Raw genomic sequence first — 18,371 nt, forward strand, 5'->3', positions numbered from 1 at the left:
GGCCCAGACCGTGATCCCCTGACAGAAAGCAGCGGTTAGCATGATTCTTATTACAAAAAAGACAACCATTAGTGGCGAAATTTGCTGTATTTTTCGTTTATTTTCCAGCAGGTCAGGTTTACCCTATGTGCATCTTCCCATAAGACACACAAAATGATCTAGCCCTTAGACCCAGAGCAGTGCAAAGGGACAGTGGAAGGGCAGGTTCCTGTGTAAGGGGCAGCTTGAAATGAGTGCAGGAGCAGCACTGCAGCCTCCATTTTCAGTCTTGCTGGGTGGTTTTCCTGCAGCTGTTTGGAGATGGGATCCGTCGGTCGCTCTGTTCTCTATCCTGGTGCTACTCCTCTTCTGGCCTGTACGTCAGAGGAGCTGTGTGCAAAACCAATCGGCATCCAAGGATTGTTCTGGCAAGCAGTGTTTTTCGTTTAAAGCCAAAATGAAAAATGAAGTAAAGTTTGTTATACTTGCCTAATTCTTTTTTTTTTTTTTTTTTTTTTTTTTTTTTTGTCACTTCTGTTTTCTTCACTTGGGTGGAAAAAAGGGGAGCTTAAGTATGAGGGAGGTGGATTTTTCTTGCCTTTTTTTTTTTTGTTAGATTTTTCAGTCATTTATGAGACTATGCTAGTGTGTTTTCTGACCCACCTGATTCCAGGCCAGGCTGATCTACAGTCTTATTTTTATGAGAGATGGCTGATCACCAGCACAGCTGAGTTAGGGGCCTCAATGAAAGGACCTTGACCCCCTAGCCAGCATCTCTTGAGGAATTCTCTTTGTTGGGTGCTTTCAGCTGAGGCCTCCCCCAAAGTCGAAGGTGATTTCTATTTGCCAAAGTGGGAAGACAACAGGAGGCAGAATAAAGATGAAAATCTAAGCAGTCAGTTGAACTTGTTCAGACTGATATCAGCCCACGGTATTCAGGCAGCAGCTAACCCAAGGTTTCCCTAACCTTGGCAGAAGTGCAGGAAATAGTTGCAGGAGGATGAAGTGTTCTTGAACTGTTTCTCCAATGTATCAAGCACAAGCAGGCTATTCTTCAATATTAAGCACGTGCTTCTCTTTTTTCCCCTTTAAAGAAACTTTTTATTGTAGACTATAAAAGGGGGGAGAAAAAAAAATCAATCAATCTCTGTTTGTGGACCCCTGTGCTGCATCTACACTATCCAAGGACAAAGATGCAAATCAGGACCTCCCCAGCATAATAGCATTTATAAGGCAAATTTCTTGCTGAAGTCTTATAGCAAAAGAAATAGCTGTGCTCAAGTGTTATTTTAAACAAAAAGGGAAAAAAATAATTAACTACATTCTTTAAAACATCGGCTTCCCTGGATACATCAGAAACAGCATTCCAGATAAAAGCAGCATGATGTGAAAAGACCTGATCAGCAACATATTGATGTCTGGGCTTGGGGACTAATGTAAGAACTTAAAGACTTGGCTAGAGAATATTTCTTGAGAAGCATAAACATATAAGAGGATGCCAAACCATGAAAGGCTTCCTTTGCACTGAGAATTCAGAAATCAGCGTGTTGACAAGCAGAGAAGCCAATGCTGCTAGCAAAGCACATAGGGTGATGAATAAACTCAGATTTTGGGAGCCTAGGATGAGATCTAGGAAGGGGCCAACTGATTTAGCCATGTTTTTAAGTCTCTACGCCCAGCATTTAGGTGCTGTCAAGCCTCAGGCCTTCCCCCCCAGCTGCCAGTGATGACGTCTCATGGACTGGGGCAGCCGGCTTTGATTCAGAATGTGTGTGTTAGTGTTCAGTTCTCAGAGGGGATGGAGACACTACCGAGAGACTGACTGCAGCAGGCTGGCTGAGCCATTTGTTGAGGCTATGGGAGAGTCAGGTTTAATTTCCTGCTCAAATGCACTGCATTTTCTGGCTGTTGGCTCAGCAGTAGGCTCCCGGAGTGCCTCCCTGGAGGCCAGATACACCTCCTCCTGTGTACCAGGGGAGAGCCTGGAGGCTGTGAGGGATCTGAGCTGTTCTCTAGCTGGCACAGCACGTTCAAGGCAGATGTATGCCTCTGTAACTGTGACATCCCACTAGCGTCTCTGGAAGTACTGCAGCAGGAATGTTGGATTGAAACACTTGAGCCACGAGAAAAGTAAGTGAAGAGATTTGGCTCATGCAGTTCCTAAATGTGAGACCTGGCCACCCATTCTTAATTGGGGGAGTCTCTTTGGGATGCCAGCAGAGAAGCAATATTATTCTCTTGTGAGGATAAAAACACAGTTTTCCTCCAGCTGCACTTAAAATTGGATAGTTCAATAATTAGCTGAGAAATAACAGATTAACATATGAAGCAATATAGCAATGGAAAGGTGGTTGTTAGGTACTAGCTAATGTGCAGTCTGATTTTAGATGGATAAGCTAAGTTTAAAAGCTATATTCTAAGGAAAATGGACATAGCTGCAAAAATATGAGATGTACATACAATGAGGAAAAAAAAACCTCTTTACCTAAAAGAGAGACTTGAGAGGGCAGTCCATGGGAAAAAAACACGGATGGCTTAATCTTTTGCATTTAGCATAAGCCTACCATGCAACCGCCCAAGATAAACACTGCATTTTTCTGGTTTGGAGAAGATCTTGAATGTCCTTTAAACTTGTTGACTTGCTCCACTTTTGTGCCTACTTGCATAAGCACATTGATCCCAACACAATCATCCCTTGAGACGTACTCATATCATTGTCAGGTACCTCCTGGGGGCTGAGCACCTACCCTGGGAGGATGCTGGTAAGTACTTGCAGGCACCTCTTCTTCAGCAAAGCGATCAACGTCTGTGCAGCTGATGGCTCTCATTCTTGTTTGGTTGGCAGGGATGGTGTCACTAAACTTGAGCTCACTTGTCACAATGGAATTTAATTATCTGCTGGAGAGAAGCCCTGACAGCTGTGGCGTAGGTTTTTCAATGTGATGTTGCCTGGATCACAAGAAAAATATCAAGGGCTGGTGAGAACAGCCATGTTCTAAAAGCATCTCTGCCTGGGTTAGACCACTGCCTACCAAAGAGGTATGTGTGATTATCTTGAAGTTATTTATTGACTGTCATGTCAGATCGTGGTTAAAGTTTATCTTTACTGGAAGTTGTCCTCAGGAATTCTTTTAGTTCATCAAAAGTAACTTTTCTTTTCCAGGGCTTAGGTTGGAAGCACAGTGTTTGTTTACCACATTGCCCCTGGGTTTGCCTTTGGCTTGTGCTTCCTGTGGGAGAGGCAGTGGGTCTGCTGCTGGCTCCTAAAACATTGACATCTGTGATGGCCTTCTGTAGTGAAACCATTTTCCTAGCAGCAGCATCAGGTAAGACCTTGTCATTTTCTTATGGTAATGGTTATCATTGATAAACTAAGGAAATGTGAGCTGAAAAAAGAGCAAGTGGTTTGTGTGTGTGTTTATTTTGTGGTTTGTTTTTTTAATGGAACATTGCCTTAGCTTGTATACCATAGTATTGGGATTTTTTAATTTTTAGCTTTTTTCTTGTTGGCAAACAAGTACTCATACCAGTAGCTCTCTAAGATCACTGACATGCTCTGAGATGCTGAAGGCACTTTTATAAAAAATTCTGCTATTCACTTGCACAAGTAAAGGAATACTGTGAATAGGAAGGTGGCCCATCTGGCGTTTGATTGCCCTACTGCCAGCCTTGGAGAACACCCAACCACCCAGATGCATACACGCACCTTTGGGAGACCTAAAGGTAGACCAGGATTTACCCTCTGACTTACATCCCTGAATCCACCTATCCCCCACGATCCAGGAACATTGTCCCTCAACCACGCAAAAAGGAGCCTCTTTTCTGTGAGGAATCTGTGAGAGCCAAGATACACCACACCAGAGGCTACAATGCATGCATTTTGGGAAGTGCTGGCTGTGTCTCCTGGGCTTCAGGTAAGCTCTCCCTAAATCACAGAATGTTCTGACTTGGAAGAGACCCACAAGGATCATCAAGGCCAACTCTTGGGTGAATAGCTCCTGTAAGATCAAACCCACAACCCTGGCATTATTAGCACCTGCTCTGAGTAGCGGAGCTGATATCCTGGGGACCACGGCCCCAGTCCCTTCCTTCCTCTCGTGGGCCTGAAGCAGAAAGCACATTTTCAGTGGTGGAGGGGAGGCACTCCATCACCTCCATTAAAAAAGGATGAAGCCTTCTTGGCCCCAAGGATATTTTTCTGTCTGGAGCCTTTCTGTGTATTAAAGAACAGATGCTTGTGCACTCTTTAGGTCACTGTCAGGTTAAACCATGCATGATGCACACTGGTGTTTCTTGTGCCTGTTGTCCTGGAGCTTCCTGGGCTAGGTTTGGAAATAAGACCACACAGCTGTACTTCCCAGCAGCAGGCAGGGCAAGGACATCGTCTGCCCGTGCCCCGACCAAATGAGGGGAGAGGCACCTTTGTAAGGCCCTGTGTTCCTGCCTCAAGGTGAAAGGGGTGACCTGTCTGGTGAAAGCTCTGGGAAGCAGTTTCTTCTCCAAAAAGTGAGTGTGTTGTAATATGTTTACATTATTCACTGTCAGCTCTCATTGACTGCCATTAGGATTAGAAACAATTTGGAAGTTCTGGAGTTAAAAGTATGTAAGTTGCATGAAGATAATACTTAATAAACACCAATACATGCTAGGGCGGCTTTTTTTCATCCTTTTAATATGACTTTTAGACTTACAAGCTTTTATCTTATTTTATGAGGCCATGTGAAATAAATTAAATGTAACACAAGATGCCGTTAAAAAAGATTTTATGACATTGAGAACTGGTTCTATATTAGGACCAGATCCTACAAAGGCTTATTGATGTGAGCAGTTTTGCTCCCATAGATAAGCTATGGAGTCAGCTATGGCTAACCATTTAAATGCTCAGGATCAGGCCCTCATTTTGGATGCACTTCTCATTGTTAAATCAATGTGAAAGTGAAATCTGTCTCCTCTCAAAAGGAAATTGCCAAGACTTTCTACGCTAAGATTTGGGATCTGTAGAAAATGAAGCCTTTTTATTTTTTCTTCCCTCCAATAATCTGTTCAGTGAACAAGCTGTGAAAAATAGTTCTATATTTTTTCCATGTGATGCAGCAGACGGTAAATTTCCATTTAAAAGAATGATCAGAGTAGCTGCTGGCACTGAACTCTGTTGTCTTAGTCAAATCTACTTACAAAGAGTTTACAGCAATACAATAGCTTATTATTTCACTCAACCAGAAATCAGATGAAAAAGGCAAAGGGGAAGCCTGAAGTAGGTTCATGGTCAGATTTCTTTTCTTCCTTAACATCTTGGGTTTTTTTTAATGCAGGAGTTGAGATCAGTAGTTTTATGTATAAGGAGGAGACTACTTCTTTTCACCTCTACTTTTGTACGCTGTGAAATAATCAGACTACACACTTCTATAGTGCCTTTCTTCTGGGGATCTGAAAGCACTTTACAAACATTAATTAAAGTCTCACAACACCCATGTGGAGGTAAAGGAGCATTGTTTGTGTATCTAATGCAAAAGCTTAACCTGATTCTTTAAGTACTCTACCAGGAAAATAATAGAATATCCAAAGCAAATTAATCTGACTGAATTGCTGAGAGCATGTATATGTGTGTGTGTATATGTGCACGTGTGTGTGTGTCCGTGTGCGTGTGTGTGCCTGTATCTCTGTGCTGCTGGAAGCCTCAGACTGCACCTCCTCTGCCCTGCACGTCCTGCCTGTTATTGTCTCAGGGGATTTGATATGTGCTGCTTCTTCTCTCTGCACGGTGCCTTGGGTCTATCAACAAATGTGTATTTTCCAGGAAACCTGGGTAAAGCTTGCATTGCCATTGATTATGCTAAGATTAGTCTTAAAAATTTAAAAGATAGAACAAGTCTTTTTCTTCATCACCAAATTTGTGAATGAAAACAATAGGAGGGTGGTGAGGACCCCGAAGGGGTTTTTGCCACCTGAGCGGGACCTCTCTGGTGGAGGCTCCAGCACCTCTCCCCTTTGACTGCCACTTGTTCTCAAGCCTGGTGGCCTTGTCCTTGTTGCTGTTACTTCCAAAGTCTCCTCATCCCAGGGAGTTTTGGGTGCAGCACTGCAGAGAGAGATCTGTGGGGTGGGCTTGGCTCCTGTCTGGAGGAAGGAGAGGGGCATTGTCCTACTGCAGCTTAATGCTGGGCTTGGCTTGGCTACCCACAGTAGCAATGTCTACATTAAAATATCTTAAATTATTTTACAGATTTTAGAAAGTCTTATAGAAAGGGTGTTACCCACCTCAATAGGGGCTTTTAGCATCATTCCTGCAGAGGCGTATTCCCTGTACTTTGCTACATAGCTGCCCACCCCATGCCCTGGGCAGGTAGAATTGTGCTGAGTATCTCCGCTTATCCACCTTTGCTGCTTTGATTTCCTGCTGCTGCTGTCTCTTCAGCCCCAGTGAAAGGCCAGAGCAGCCTCAGTCCAGGATACCTGGCAGGGAAGGCTGATTCATCATGGCTCTCTAGTTACACTGGCAGAAATGAAAATGAAGTGAGGGAATTAATCAAAATGGATGAAACTCAAGCTGAAGGACCAAGTAACTCTTACTTATATTTTCAGCTCAGTGCTGTAGTGCTCCCACTTGTGCAGCCCAGAACTGCTGAACTCTTGCAGCCTGACTTCTCTTTTCCTTAGACAAATCAGATGAAAAAAAAATAAAAAAATTAGTGGTTACAGGATGGCATTATTTTCGTTCTTTGGGTCAAAGCTGTGGGGAAATGCGTCCATATGGATACCATGAATTTGAAAAGTGGTTGGATGGCTATTAAAAGCAAAAAGGGCCCCATGAGCCATGAGCCCTAGTCCCACACACTGTTACAATCTAAAAATGCTTCTGGGTCACCAGCATTAGATCCTTTTCTTAATCTTCATCATGTTTTCTTTCTGCTAATTTTGCTTTCTCTGTCTGACGTAGGCTCTAAGATCTTCAGTGCAAAGAGAGCATCTTTTATCTCTGTAAAGTGTCATGCAAACTTAGGGTGGTATGTAAATATTTAATAATAATAATATTAGTGGTGAAGATTGGAGTCCTGGAGGAACATGTCTCCTTCCATGCAGATGCAGAACATACAGTGGTAATTTGGGTACTGTTTCATTTCCCTGGGGAGAATTTCTCTGCTCACTCATTTTCCATTTGCCTCTGTCATCATCTTGGGTAAGGCTATTGGGGCACACTACTCTTGACTTAATTAGAATTGGGCAAATAACTGCTTTTCCACCAGAGACTTTGAAAGAAATTCCCCTAAAATACAAGTTCCCTTTTTTTCATGTTAGAGAAATGGAAACCTGAGGGGGAAAATTGCCCAGAGGTACCCAGAAAGGAGACACGTATGCGCCCTTGAGATACTGGAGGTGGCTGATCTGTGCTCCCCAACAGCAGTGGAGGTGCTCCAGCTGGGGCAGCATCACAGGAAACAGGCTGCAAGGAGGTACAACCTATCCCCAGCACTCTGCTCATTGACCCTTCTTACTTCTTTTCAGTAGCCTGAATAATTTTTTAAATAGTTTGGCTATATAACTAGATTCACTTTATAGAAGGGTTTATACTGTACCTTACTTAAATCTTAAATTTTCTAATGATTGTAGCCAATAGCAATTATTTTAAAATAATTAAGACAAATAAACACATTAAATTGCCAAGCACTACATTTTTCTCATTCATTTATGACTTAATAGACTTCAGTGTATATGTTCAGCCTTTACTAATTGCACAGTTGACAATTCTTTATGACTTTGAGGAGCTCAACATTTTCTATCTTTACTGGCTGCATTCTCTTAGCATAATCATAGTCTTAATTTTATTTAACTTATGCTAAAGCAAAATATGAATCTAAACCACAGGAGGCAAATAAAACACGTCATTGTACAGTTCACTACATTTTATAAAACCATTTTACAACATGAACCATCCACCCGTTCTGTTCAATGGAGTAAATGGGATCTAACCATGCTTTAAGGACTGCGCTCATCTTTAAACTGATTAGTTTCTCTCCTTATTACAAAATGCAGGCATCTATACCAGGTCTAATGTCTAATTTTATTTACAATTAAATGGGTAAGCCCTGTTGCCTCCAGCATAATCATTTAATCATTGTTATTTACCTTGAGGCTTTTTGGGTAGGATCAGAGACCCATTTCTCCCCTTGCTGTGTGGTGTGGGGCAAGCCTCAGCAGGGAGGAGACCCTAATGATCCTGTTTGCTGCATGTAAAATGGGATGGAGATGTACAGAAGGGTCAGGCTCATGGCCTGGAGTCGGCAGGAGATGAAGGAAGACTGAGCCTCGTGCCTGGTGCTGGTTGGGCAGCACGGATAGGGTGGGAAGGTGGAGACAGGGACTGCTGTGGGTGGGGTCACTGGAGGGGCAGAGTGGTGATCCAAGCTGGGCCCGCTTCCCTCTGTGCCAGATTTGGGGTCCATGTCCACAGCACCTAGTCAAAGGCTGTGTGGGGCAGCAAAGCAGGGTTGGAGTGCTCATGGGGCAGCTCTGGAGATGGGTCTGGCGGGGATGAGCACTTCAGGGAGTGCTGTGATGATGCAGCACTACAGTCATCGGCAGGAGCATTTTCCTGCCCAGGGCACCTACATGGTGATGCATCTTCCTTGCTCTGCAGCAGGAGCAGAGAAAGCAAACGGTGCCTCGACCAAAGGTTAATGCTTAAAAAAATCCCCCAGGGCAGGGAGGAGGCAGCCGGGGCTGGCAGCAGCTCAGCAGCCGGGGCTGAGTGCGGCCGGGAGCCCATTTGCTCATAGCAGCGCCTGGTTAAACCCGCAGCCCGCACATGGCTCTAACCAAGTGCGGTGCAGCCACGCGAGCGAGGGGCTGCCTTTGGCATGAGGGCTCTGCTCGGCCCCTCGATTAGGGGAGGAAGGCTGAGATTTGCACCGGCAAGCAGGCTTCCTCCTCTGTTGCTTACTCTTTTTTTTTTTTTTTTTTTTTTTTTTTTTTTTTTTTTTTTTTTTCTCCTCTTCTTTTTAAAATCGTGTTTAACACTTGCACAATTTGGTGAAATTACAAGCCCGCGAGGACAGAGGGAGAAGCTAGTCTGTTTAAAAAATAAAAAGAGGACATGATTACTTTGCTGAAGCTGTACTTTCTATTTTCTCTTCCAAAAGAGACAAAGGGAATAAATACTTAAAACCCAGTGGTGACGACAGTGAAGCAATCATGCAGTCGCTGGATACCTTTGTCTCAGGGAGGCATGTAGTCATTTTTACATGTCTGCCACTGGGTGTCAAACCTTTCTTTTCTTCCCCTTTCCATTTTGGATGGCCAAACTGATTATCTAAAATAGAAAATTAGCACACAATGGCTTTACTCTGTGATACCCCTTATGCAACTAATGGGCAAAGCTTGTTAATTGGTTGTAAATGCCAGCAGGTTGCCAAGATAATACTTCAGAAATAAGCGGGTATTCTGATAATTACAGCAATCTTCATCTATAAAAGCTTAAGTAGATGAAGTACTGGCTGGCTTAAAACCAAGATTTATCCCGCTGCACTCGCATTAAAAGAAAAAATAAGATGAAAACAATAATGTAGAAAAACAATTATATAGCAGGAAGCGTTGTAGGTTTTAGAGATTGTGAAAACTCAGAAAGTAAAACAGTGCTGTAATAACCAGTTATGGAAAAATAGGCCATTTACATTTGTGTATAATTAAATAGTAGGCTATGCAATTTCACTTTTTAAAGTAAACTGCCTTTTCCTTTTTTTATAGGGCAACGTAGCCATAATTGCTGCATTAAAGCTTTAATGAAAGAAAAAAGCAGCAGATCAAGATGACATGTAACATCCACATTTGTACTGTGGTGTTCTGCTTGTTTAGTAATGGGAAGCTACTGAGGAGATTAAAATTGCAGAATTCTTCTTAGTTTTTTTCCCCCGAAAATTGCTATAGGAAGATCATTCAAAGTCTAAAATACATACAATTTATTTTTCTACCTTCCATCCACAAAGATTTAATGGCTTTCCTAAATCTCAGAGTGTCTGAAGAAATACTTTGTTGCAAAAAGGGAGGTATTATTTCAGCTCATCAAAATTATCAAAAGTAAGCGGCTAAAACTTGAAGTGTAGAGGTCTCACCTCATGTTTTAGACTATTACTACAAATGCTGAACACTATTTTTTTTTAACTCAGGGCTGCTTTTCAGCTTTCCTGTCAGAATGATCAACAGGTTGATATATAATCTTGTTATTTGTAATTTTGAGATTTTTTTTTTAGATGTTACAAACAAAATTGCGAAGTGCACTAAAGCTAGGCTCATCTGTGTTAAAGCTCTGGACTATGAGTACAAGCTTTCAAATCAAGGTGTTGTCTATAGTAGTGTAAAACAAGACTTGATATTGGGGCAAGAGAAAGACTTTTTTTTTTTTTTTTTTTTTTTTTTTTTTTTTTTTTTTTTTTTATGACCTTGGGTGCATCTCATAGACTGTTTTTAATCATTGATGCCTCCTACAACTGAGGGCATGTTTTGACAAATTTTGGCATGCATTGTCAGGAGTGCCTCAGACACAGAGGAGTGCAGGGCAGTCCTGAGGGGCTTCTTTGCTTAGGCTTTGGGAAAAAGGCAATGTCAGATTGGGATACCCTTTCTGCTGTGTGTCTGGGGGTCTGTGTTGTTGGATTGCAGGTAACAGGGGTCTGCCCCTGGGTAGTGCTGCTCTGCTGGAGCATTGACCCTTCCCCTCCATGCAGAGGCACAGGGGCTACAGAGAGCCCTTTCCTGGTGGCTGAATGCATGATCCTGGCATGGCCCTGCCTTCAGGACACTGGCAAAAGAGCAGACCAGACTGGATTTTTACAGACATGGAAAACAGGATGTTACATCTCCTCTGGTACGGTCAGCCTGGTGGGACAGTGGTGGATGTGCTAGAAACAAGGCACACCATGCTGTGGAAAGTTAGATTTTCATTTATGCATTTTCTCAAGGTAGTCAGCTTATCAAATATTTGATGGAGATGTCTTTCCTGTGTGTGGTCATGCAACATCAACTCGAAATTTTTCTCACACATAATCTATAAAAATTCAAGAGAGCACAATGCACCACTAGGGATGATAGCTTGCTATGCCGACAAACCCTTTAAATTTTGGCAAATAAAGAGGTGCACCTTGTCACCCAAACCCTGAGGGAAAACAAGATCTGAGAGCACAGGGGCTGCTGGGGGAGTGAGGTGTGAGGCCAGGCCTGCTGCCTGCCAACCCCAGGCCCTGCACACATAATGGACTTTCCTAGTTAGTACATAATATATGGCACTTGTCCGAAGTGTGGCTGCAGGAACCAGCAGAGGAAGAAATAACTTGACGAGATCCTTTAATGGATCTCTCTCCCTTGTCTTCCAGGAACAAAATAAATAGGAGACTTTTTCAACTGGCATATATTTCCATTTATGCTTTAAAAATTCATGAGCATAGATTTCATATGATGGTGTAGTTACTATAGTAATTGTTTATTAATCTGGAGGAGCTTGGTAATTACCACAGTACAGTTTATATAACTCAAACTCAGAGTTAAAGTACAGTTATGATTTCTTTATGCATCCATCTTTTAGACACTTTTTTCAACTTTTTTATTTATTTTTATTTAACAGAATATGCATTTTCCCCTCTCAGTTCTACTTTTATCCAAGTGCGTACATTTCTGGAAGTGTAGAGAGAGTGCAAAAATGACAGAGAAAAGCTTGCTCGGAGTTGGCAGGCCAGGACAGCCAGGAAAAAATGTGCAGAGTTAAATTGCAGGTGGATAATTTTTAAATTAAAAAAATGATGCCTTTCTCTTTTCCCTGGAGGATGGCTCACATGTGGGAGGGCAGCAAGGGGCAGAGGAAAGAAGGTGGTAAAATGGGGATGTTGCAGGAGCCATGTGTCCAGCCTGGGACTGTCCCCCCAGCTGAGCATGTGGCTGAGGGATGTGGGACTGTGTGAGGATGTGTGTGCATTATCCTGCAGCTCTGGTGTTTGAGTGTGGCAGAGGCACACAGGAAGAAAACTACACATGCTGGACTAAGGATGAATGGCTGGCTGGCTTTGGCATTTGGGATTTTTTCAGTGTTGCATGTGGTTTTGATAATGGAGAATGCAGGAGTGGTGAGGTACCTGCCTGGTGCACCATGGCCTTTCAGAAACCCCTGCTGCCAGCTCTCTTCAGCCCCAACAGTCTCCCAGGAACATGTACTTGCCTTTCCTGGAGAAATTTCATGTCAAAATCGAGTTTATTCATTCAATTTTTTTTTTTCATACAAGCACTAATCCTATCACTGCTGTGATGCTCTCCAGAAACCCAAGAAACAGAAAACCATATGAGTGTTTTCCAGTGAATTTTTTTCTTTTATCTAAAAGCTCCTTTATCCCAGAGAGTGAAAAATTTTGCCCACTGTGAATTTTGTTTCTGTGGTGATTCTAGTTGCAAGACAATTAATGGCCACCAGCTCATTCTGGATGACCCATGAGCCAAGAGCAGCCCTGTTGGTGGGTGAGCCCTCCTCGCCTGTCCCTGCTCTCTCCTGCCGGATTGCACGGCTGGCGGGCTGGAGAAACTCCCTGGTCGGCCTGGCTTCATTGCCGAGAGATTCACATTATTTATATGGAAAAAGTGCAGGATGCCATCTCCTCGCTCGCTCTGCCTGCATAAATTGCGCGTGTTTATTATTCATCGTAACACAGCACATTCTCTGTTTCTGTGTCACTTGTCACTAATCACTTATGCATCTGATGTGCGGATCCAGAGCAGGTTCTTAAGCATTCTTGGCTTCAAAACATAAGATATGCATGGGTAAGAGTTTATCCCACCCCCAAAATAACAACTTTGATACATTTTCAAAAGGGAAAGTGCATATGTTACAGTACTCAGGAGCAGCAATAACCAAACTAGCTGAGAAGTGACACGGACTTGGGTTATTTTCTTGTTGCTTTCTTTTTTCCTTTTTTTTTTTTTTTTTTTTTTTTGGTTTCTCTTTAGTATTTCATGAAAGTGTGTAAAAATCTTAACATTTGAATGCCACACGCTTCGTTCTGCCTGCGAGATAAAGGACATTTCTCTAAAAGAAACATACGCTCCTTGTTCCTTGTTTTGATTCCCCGTACAGCTTGTCACAATGCATTTACATTTTGCCCATACATTTGGATTTGCAACCCGAGCTGTGCTTTTGAGGAAGGGATGCAAACTCTTTTCTTTGACTTTTGGGTGTCAGTTGGGCACTGACTGTAGCGGGGCAGGCACGGAAGGCGCAGGCTGAGCGCACCCCTTGCAGATCCCACTGCAACCCACAGCCCCAGGCCACAGCGGCTCCTTTGTGAGGGGCTGTCTCCTGTGCTGACCACCAGCTGGGGAAGGGCTCTTTCCTGGAGCTTTTCTCTCCTGTTGCACCTCAGTCCCTTCCCAGCCTGCTTCCCAACCCATAGACACCAACTGCCTGACCTCAATGGACAGCAGCACTGTGTCTACCCCACCTTTTCCCTGCATATTTCTTCTTCCTCTTGTAGATTCTGGGAAATGCCAGGAATTTCCCTTTCCTTGTCTGGATCTGCACTAGGGAGCACTATGGAAATGCTGGCAACCCTGAGAATCCTGTGTTTAAGACAATGCCATGTTTTCCCCCTTCTCATGGCGCTGGATGAGCGGCACTAACAGTGTGAGGCTGGGGATGGAGAGAGACTCCAACCAGCCTCAGTAGGGATAACATTGGTGCAGAATCCTCTGGAGTTGGGGTACCACTGCGAATAAATGGTCATTCAGCTGGGCAAATGCCATCTCTCGGGTTGAGAATATGGAAAACATTCTTGCATTTTCTGGTAGTTGATCTGATTGCTCTATAACTCTGCAAACCTGGTGAGCACAGCGACAGTGTCTACCCACAGGTCTCCTCATGAGCTCCTACATCAGACCCCTGAAAGACATGATGACTAAGCCATGTCTCTGCTGGTCTGTGGCTCACCTGCACCATGCTAACCTGTAGTAGAAAACCTGTGATAGTGGCCTGATCTCGTGGGAGGGCAATGTGCAGAGCAGCTGCCAGAACAGTAGCCTGGGATGACCTATAATAATTTCCTGGAATCATAGAATGGTTTGGGTTGGAAGGGACCTTAAAGATCATCTCGTTCCAACCTCTCTTTTTTTTGCACCAAGCATCTGCAGAGCAAAAATTATGTACTGTGGAAATACTGAAAAAGCCACAAATCTTGTCAAATTGTCTGATGTGAATGTTTTCTCCTTCAAGGCTGCTGAAATGAAGCCTGCTTACTGACCTCTGCAGCTGGAAACACAGGGGTTTCATCCAAGGAGAGAGATAATTTGAATTGTTCCTTGTTCTGCTGGTATCTGATGGGAACAATCATACTAACGACTTCCAATTGCAAGTCCTCCTTGACTGTGTAGTGAAGTCAGCCCTATGATAACACCAGAGAGGCAGCTTGAAATTAGGATACAGAAAACTGATGCCAAAAATATGTCAGCTTGGAAGGTCATTAAGAATTATCCATTTGTGCATGTTCGCATGCCAACAGTACCTTAAGTGATTACCTTAGAGGAATGGATTTGTCTAATGAACATATGAATTAACAATACAAAATTGTGATTGATAAATCAAATAAGAATTTACAATTTGCCAATGAATCTAACTGGGATGGAGTTTCACTGGATGTGAATGTGAGAGGAGCTGTTGGTGTTCTTTACTAAAAATGACTCTCAGCGGTATTTTTCCACTTTATGACACCACAGTTGTAGGTGACTGATCTAAAAACCAGCCTGCCTGTACCTCAGGCAGGGACACGTTGTTCCAAAGATCTTGGCTCATCATTTCCAGTAGTTATTTTTTAAACCTCTCCACCTACACCTTTATTGATCTTTTGGGGTTTTTTTAAGCTCAGCTAAGAAATTAACCTAGACTGGTATTGGCAGACAAATGATAGGGTTTTGATGTAATAGTTGGTAGAATCCTAGTTAAGTATTTTTACATTTAGGTACTCAGATAAAAGCAGCTGATATTTAACTCCGCTTTTCTGCATGGACATAGCTCAGGTGGGATTTTGATTTTTGTTTCTGAAAGATAAGATTACATTAGTATTTTCCTGAGTGGTGGATTATACCTCCTTCACAAAGGGGTTTTTAAAGTCTAGAAGAGCAAGATACTTAGGTTTAAAAACATGTGGTACAGCTGGGCATATTTTCTTTTCCTTTTCTACCCTTGTAGTGGCTAAGGTCAGTGCAATCCACACATTGTTTTTTTTAAATAAGCCCTTATTGGCAGATATATTTAATTTGACATTTACAATAAACTTTTTGGGATTCCTTGTTGCATCTTCACTTTTTTGGCTTGTGCCTTTTTGGGTTTGGGACATTCTTAGTAAGCACTGGCTCTACCAAATGCTGTTAAAGCTGCTGCTAGTCTAGCTCTTGTCAAACTGCATGTTAAGGACTCAGATAATAAGAAAATACTAAAGGAGTTGTTACATTTCATTGCTCTGTGTCATTAATATCTTCTTATGTTCTACTGTTTAGTTGAGGTGGAAATTTCAAAGAATGCTTAATTTCAATTTTGCTACTAAAATGGCTTCGGTAATCATGAAATGGGCAACATCAGTTACCAAAACCCTGTATATCATTTGACATTTTATTTGGCAGAAATGGTGTTGATTTGGGGCTCTCCAGTGCATTTCTGGCTGTGGAGAGCACCATGAGGGCATCCAAGGCACACACACACACACAGTGTGCAGCATCTTTATTTGTTGGTAACATTACAGGATGCTCCAGGAGGCTTCTAGTTCCAGAGTCATGGGCATCCATTCTGTTTTCTTTTTTCCTATACCTAGCAGCTGTTGATTCAAATTTTTTGCACCCTTTTTTTTTTGTCCCAGACCTGTGGCACTTTCTGTGTAATTTATGGCATGTAATTCTTAGGGAGAAAATGCCCTAAATGTAAAACTCATAGTAAGAACATGAAGGTAAAAGCACTTGCTTGCTGCTATAACTGGAAAATAGTGCACTAAGAATCAGTGTATACTTAAATGATGTCTTTGTGCCTACGGACACTAGGGGAAACACAGCAGCCAAGCTGCATTGTACAGCAGGCTTCCCAATGTGCAGGATTCCCGAGGGGAGGGAAGGGGAGAGGGAGCCCGTGAGAACTGTCCCATCACAGTCAGAGCCCTCTCCCTGGAAGGGGCAAGCTTTGGAAGACACTGTGTGAGCTGAGAGAGCCAGGAGCGTCATTGTGCCTGGCTGTGTGCTGGAGTGGCGCGGCTCTCTCGCATGAGAAGGGAGCAGGAGGCGGCTGCCCGGGGCTGCCTGCAGCCCTGCGCCGCACAACGTCCCGGGAAGCTGCGCAGAGAAGCATGACACAAGCCTTGAAACATTTAGGGAGGGGGCATGTTATTTTAATATCCTTTTTTGTGCTTAATAGAAAAGGGGTTTGTGGTTAATTCTTTATTATCTCCGACAGCAGTTCTCGCTTCGGCTCCTCTTTCTTTAACTGCCAAGCTAGCATTTTCCTTTTTTATTGCTCCTTTCTTCGAGGTTTGCTTTGGAATAGTGCCAGTTATCATTTCCCATTAGGGCAAATATTGCATCAAACTCATGATTAGGGATTTGAGGGCTTGGGAATATCATTCTCTAACATTTGTCTTTCATTTTCTAAGTCTTTTTCTCTCTCTTTGTACACACACATATGCGCACATGCCTGCATATCTGTGGAAATACATATGTGTATATATATTTATAGAGAAGAAGAAAGAGTGTGCTGCATGTGCCTGATTACACGGGTAGGTTTACATGTTTGCATGTGTCTATTTGCATGTAAAGTTTAAACCTTGTCTCCCAGACAAAGGAAAAGGGAAGAGCGTTCTCCTCGTGTGCGATTTCAGAGGACTCAGAAGGTTAATAAAGGAGAAGAATAACAGATTTGTTTGTATGTTTTGGGTTAAATACTTCAGTTTTGCAGAGAAGGAAGGTGTTAAGAACACACACTGTGAGTGTGGAGATGAAGCCACTGCTAGAGAGCTGCTATCAGTTTTACCGACCCTACAGAACTGGGGAACAACACTGCACATTTTTGAGTGCGCCTTTTACAGTACATTTTCTATTACCTTTACCTGTACATATATATAGTACTTCATGTCTAGCACGTCCCTTGAATAAAGTGGCAAAAAATATTACATTTCTAGGAATGAACTATTCTGCTGTATGAACACATGCTGCACCACCTATATTAGAACTGTATAGATACTAGGGCTCTAATTTGGACATCTTGAATTGCTCGTTAAAGGTGCTCGTTTTTGTTGGTTAAATGTGGCCCAAATATCCCAAGGCAGACAAGAGACTGGCTGGGCATCTGCACTGATTTAGGCTTCAAGGCGTCTGGGTTCTGGTTTAATCTACCTCTTTCCTTGCTTACATCCCAAAACTTAGGCACTTCTGAGATGTTCCAAAATCTTTCCAGCTGCCACCTATTTCTGATGCTGGCTCACAAAACCCAACACCCGCTTTCAGTACCTAATTTTAGGAGGATTTTTGCAGAATATATTTTTTTTTCCTGGTAAAACTTTGCTTACTCCTGGCCTGGGGGAAGGCATGTTACAGGTGGTTCCCCCCCACCTGGTGCCCTTGTGGAAATGGGAATTGTGGTGATGCCTGGGGTCTGTGGTACCCTCCTCCACCGCCCTCCTGACCTCCCTCCCAAAAAGGGTTCCCAAGAGCCAGGCACCATCCTTCTTCACACCCGGCAAATCACTTAACCTCTCAGCACGTCGGCTTTCGCAGCTGTTAACACGGGGAATGGTTTTATTTCGCCTCCTCTCGTAAAGAGCATTGCGGCTCTGATCGACCCGAGGCCAGGCATTATTTCCACTTACAGATAAGTTGGATTTTGGCAGCTGGTGAGAGGGAGGCAAGCACATTCATCAGGGTAAAATCCCCTGGCTGGAGAAATAGCCAACGGGGAAGTTTTATAAGGCAGGCACAAAGCAATATCAGCAATATCCAGAGCAAATCTTGTATCGGAGTTGTCATTTTTGCTCCAACCTGGCAGTGGTCGGCTGGGGAATTGGGGGGCCTGTGAGGAGACTGGAGCAGGCGAGAAGCAGAGCGGTGCCGGCCAGCTCAGCTGGGGTGGTGCTGACACTCACAGCACCCGACAGGTTCCTAAATACATATATTTCCAGGCAGCCAATTTGCCTCCAAAAAATTTATTCTTCAAGGCTTGTTCCCATCTGCCAAAAGAAAACATGTCATTTATAAAAAAACCCCGAAAATCTAACACTGACAGACAGGAGCACATCGCTGAGCTACAGCCCCTCTGCTTTTACCTGAGCCAAGCGCTGGAACCGTGTGGGGAGACAACCCTGTCACTCACCTGCTTTATTAACAGTCAGCTTTTAATT

The 18,371-nt window shown here is 43.2% G+C and overlaps 1 protein-coding gene across 1 annotated transcript in view; it reads left to right on the plus strand.

Moving 5' to 3' along the window:
• Positions 1 to 3,139: 3,139 nt before the first annotated feature.
• The window catches only part of LOC310911761 (uncharacterized protein), a gene marked incomplete at its 3' end in the record, with an annotated part of 100,366 nt that continues 85,134 nt past the window's right edge, over positions 3,140 to 18,371 (plus strand). Inside the window, exons 1-2 of the mRNA XM_083865683.1 lie at positions 3,140 to 3,305; positions 3,763 to 3,893. Coding sequence (XP_083721809.1) covers positions 3,853 to 3,893 — 41 coding nt within the window. The 5' untranslated portion in view covers positions 3,140 to 3,305; positions 3,763 to 3,852. The remainder of the gene's footprint in view (positions 3,306 to 3,762; positions 3,894 to 18,371) is intronic.

This window comes from Zosterops lateralis, assembly GCF_965231275.1.
Source record: "Zosterops lateralis genome assembly, chromosome: 7".
NCBI classification, from domain to species: Eukaryota; Metazoa; Chordata; class Aves; order Passeriformes; family Zosteropidae; genus Zosterops; species Zosterops lateralis.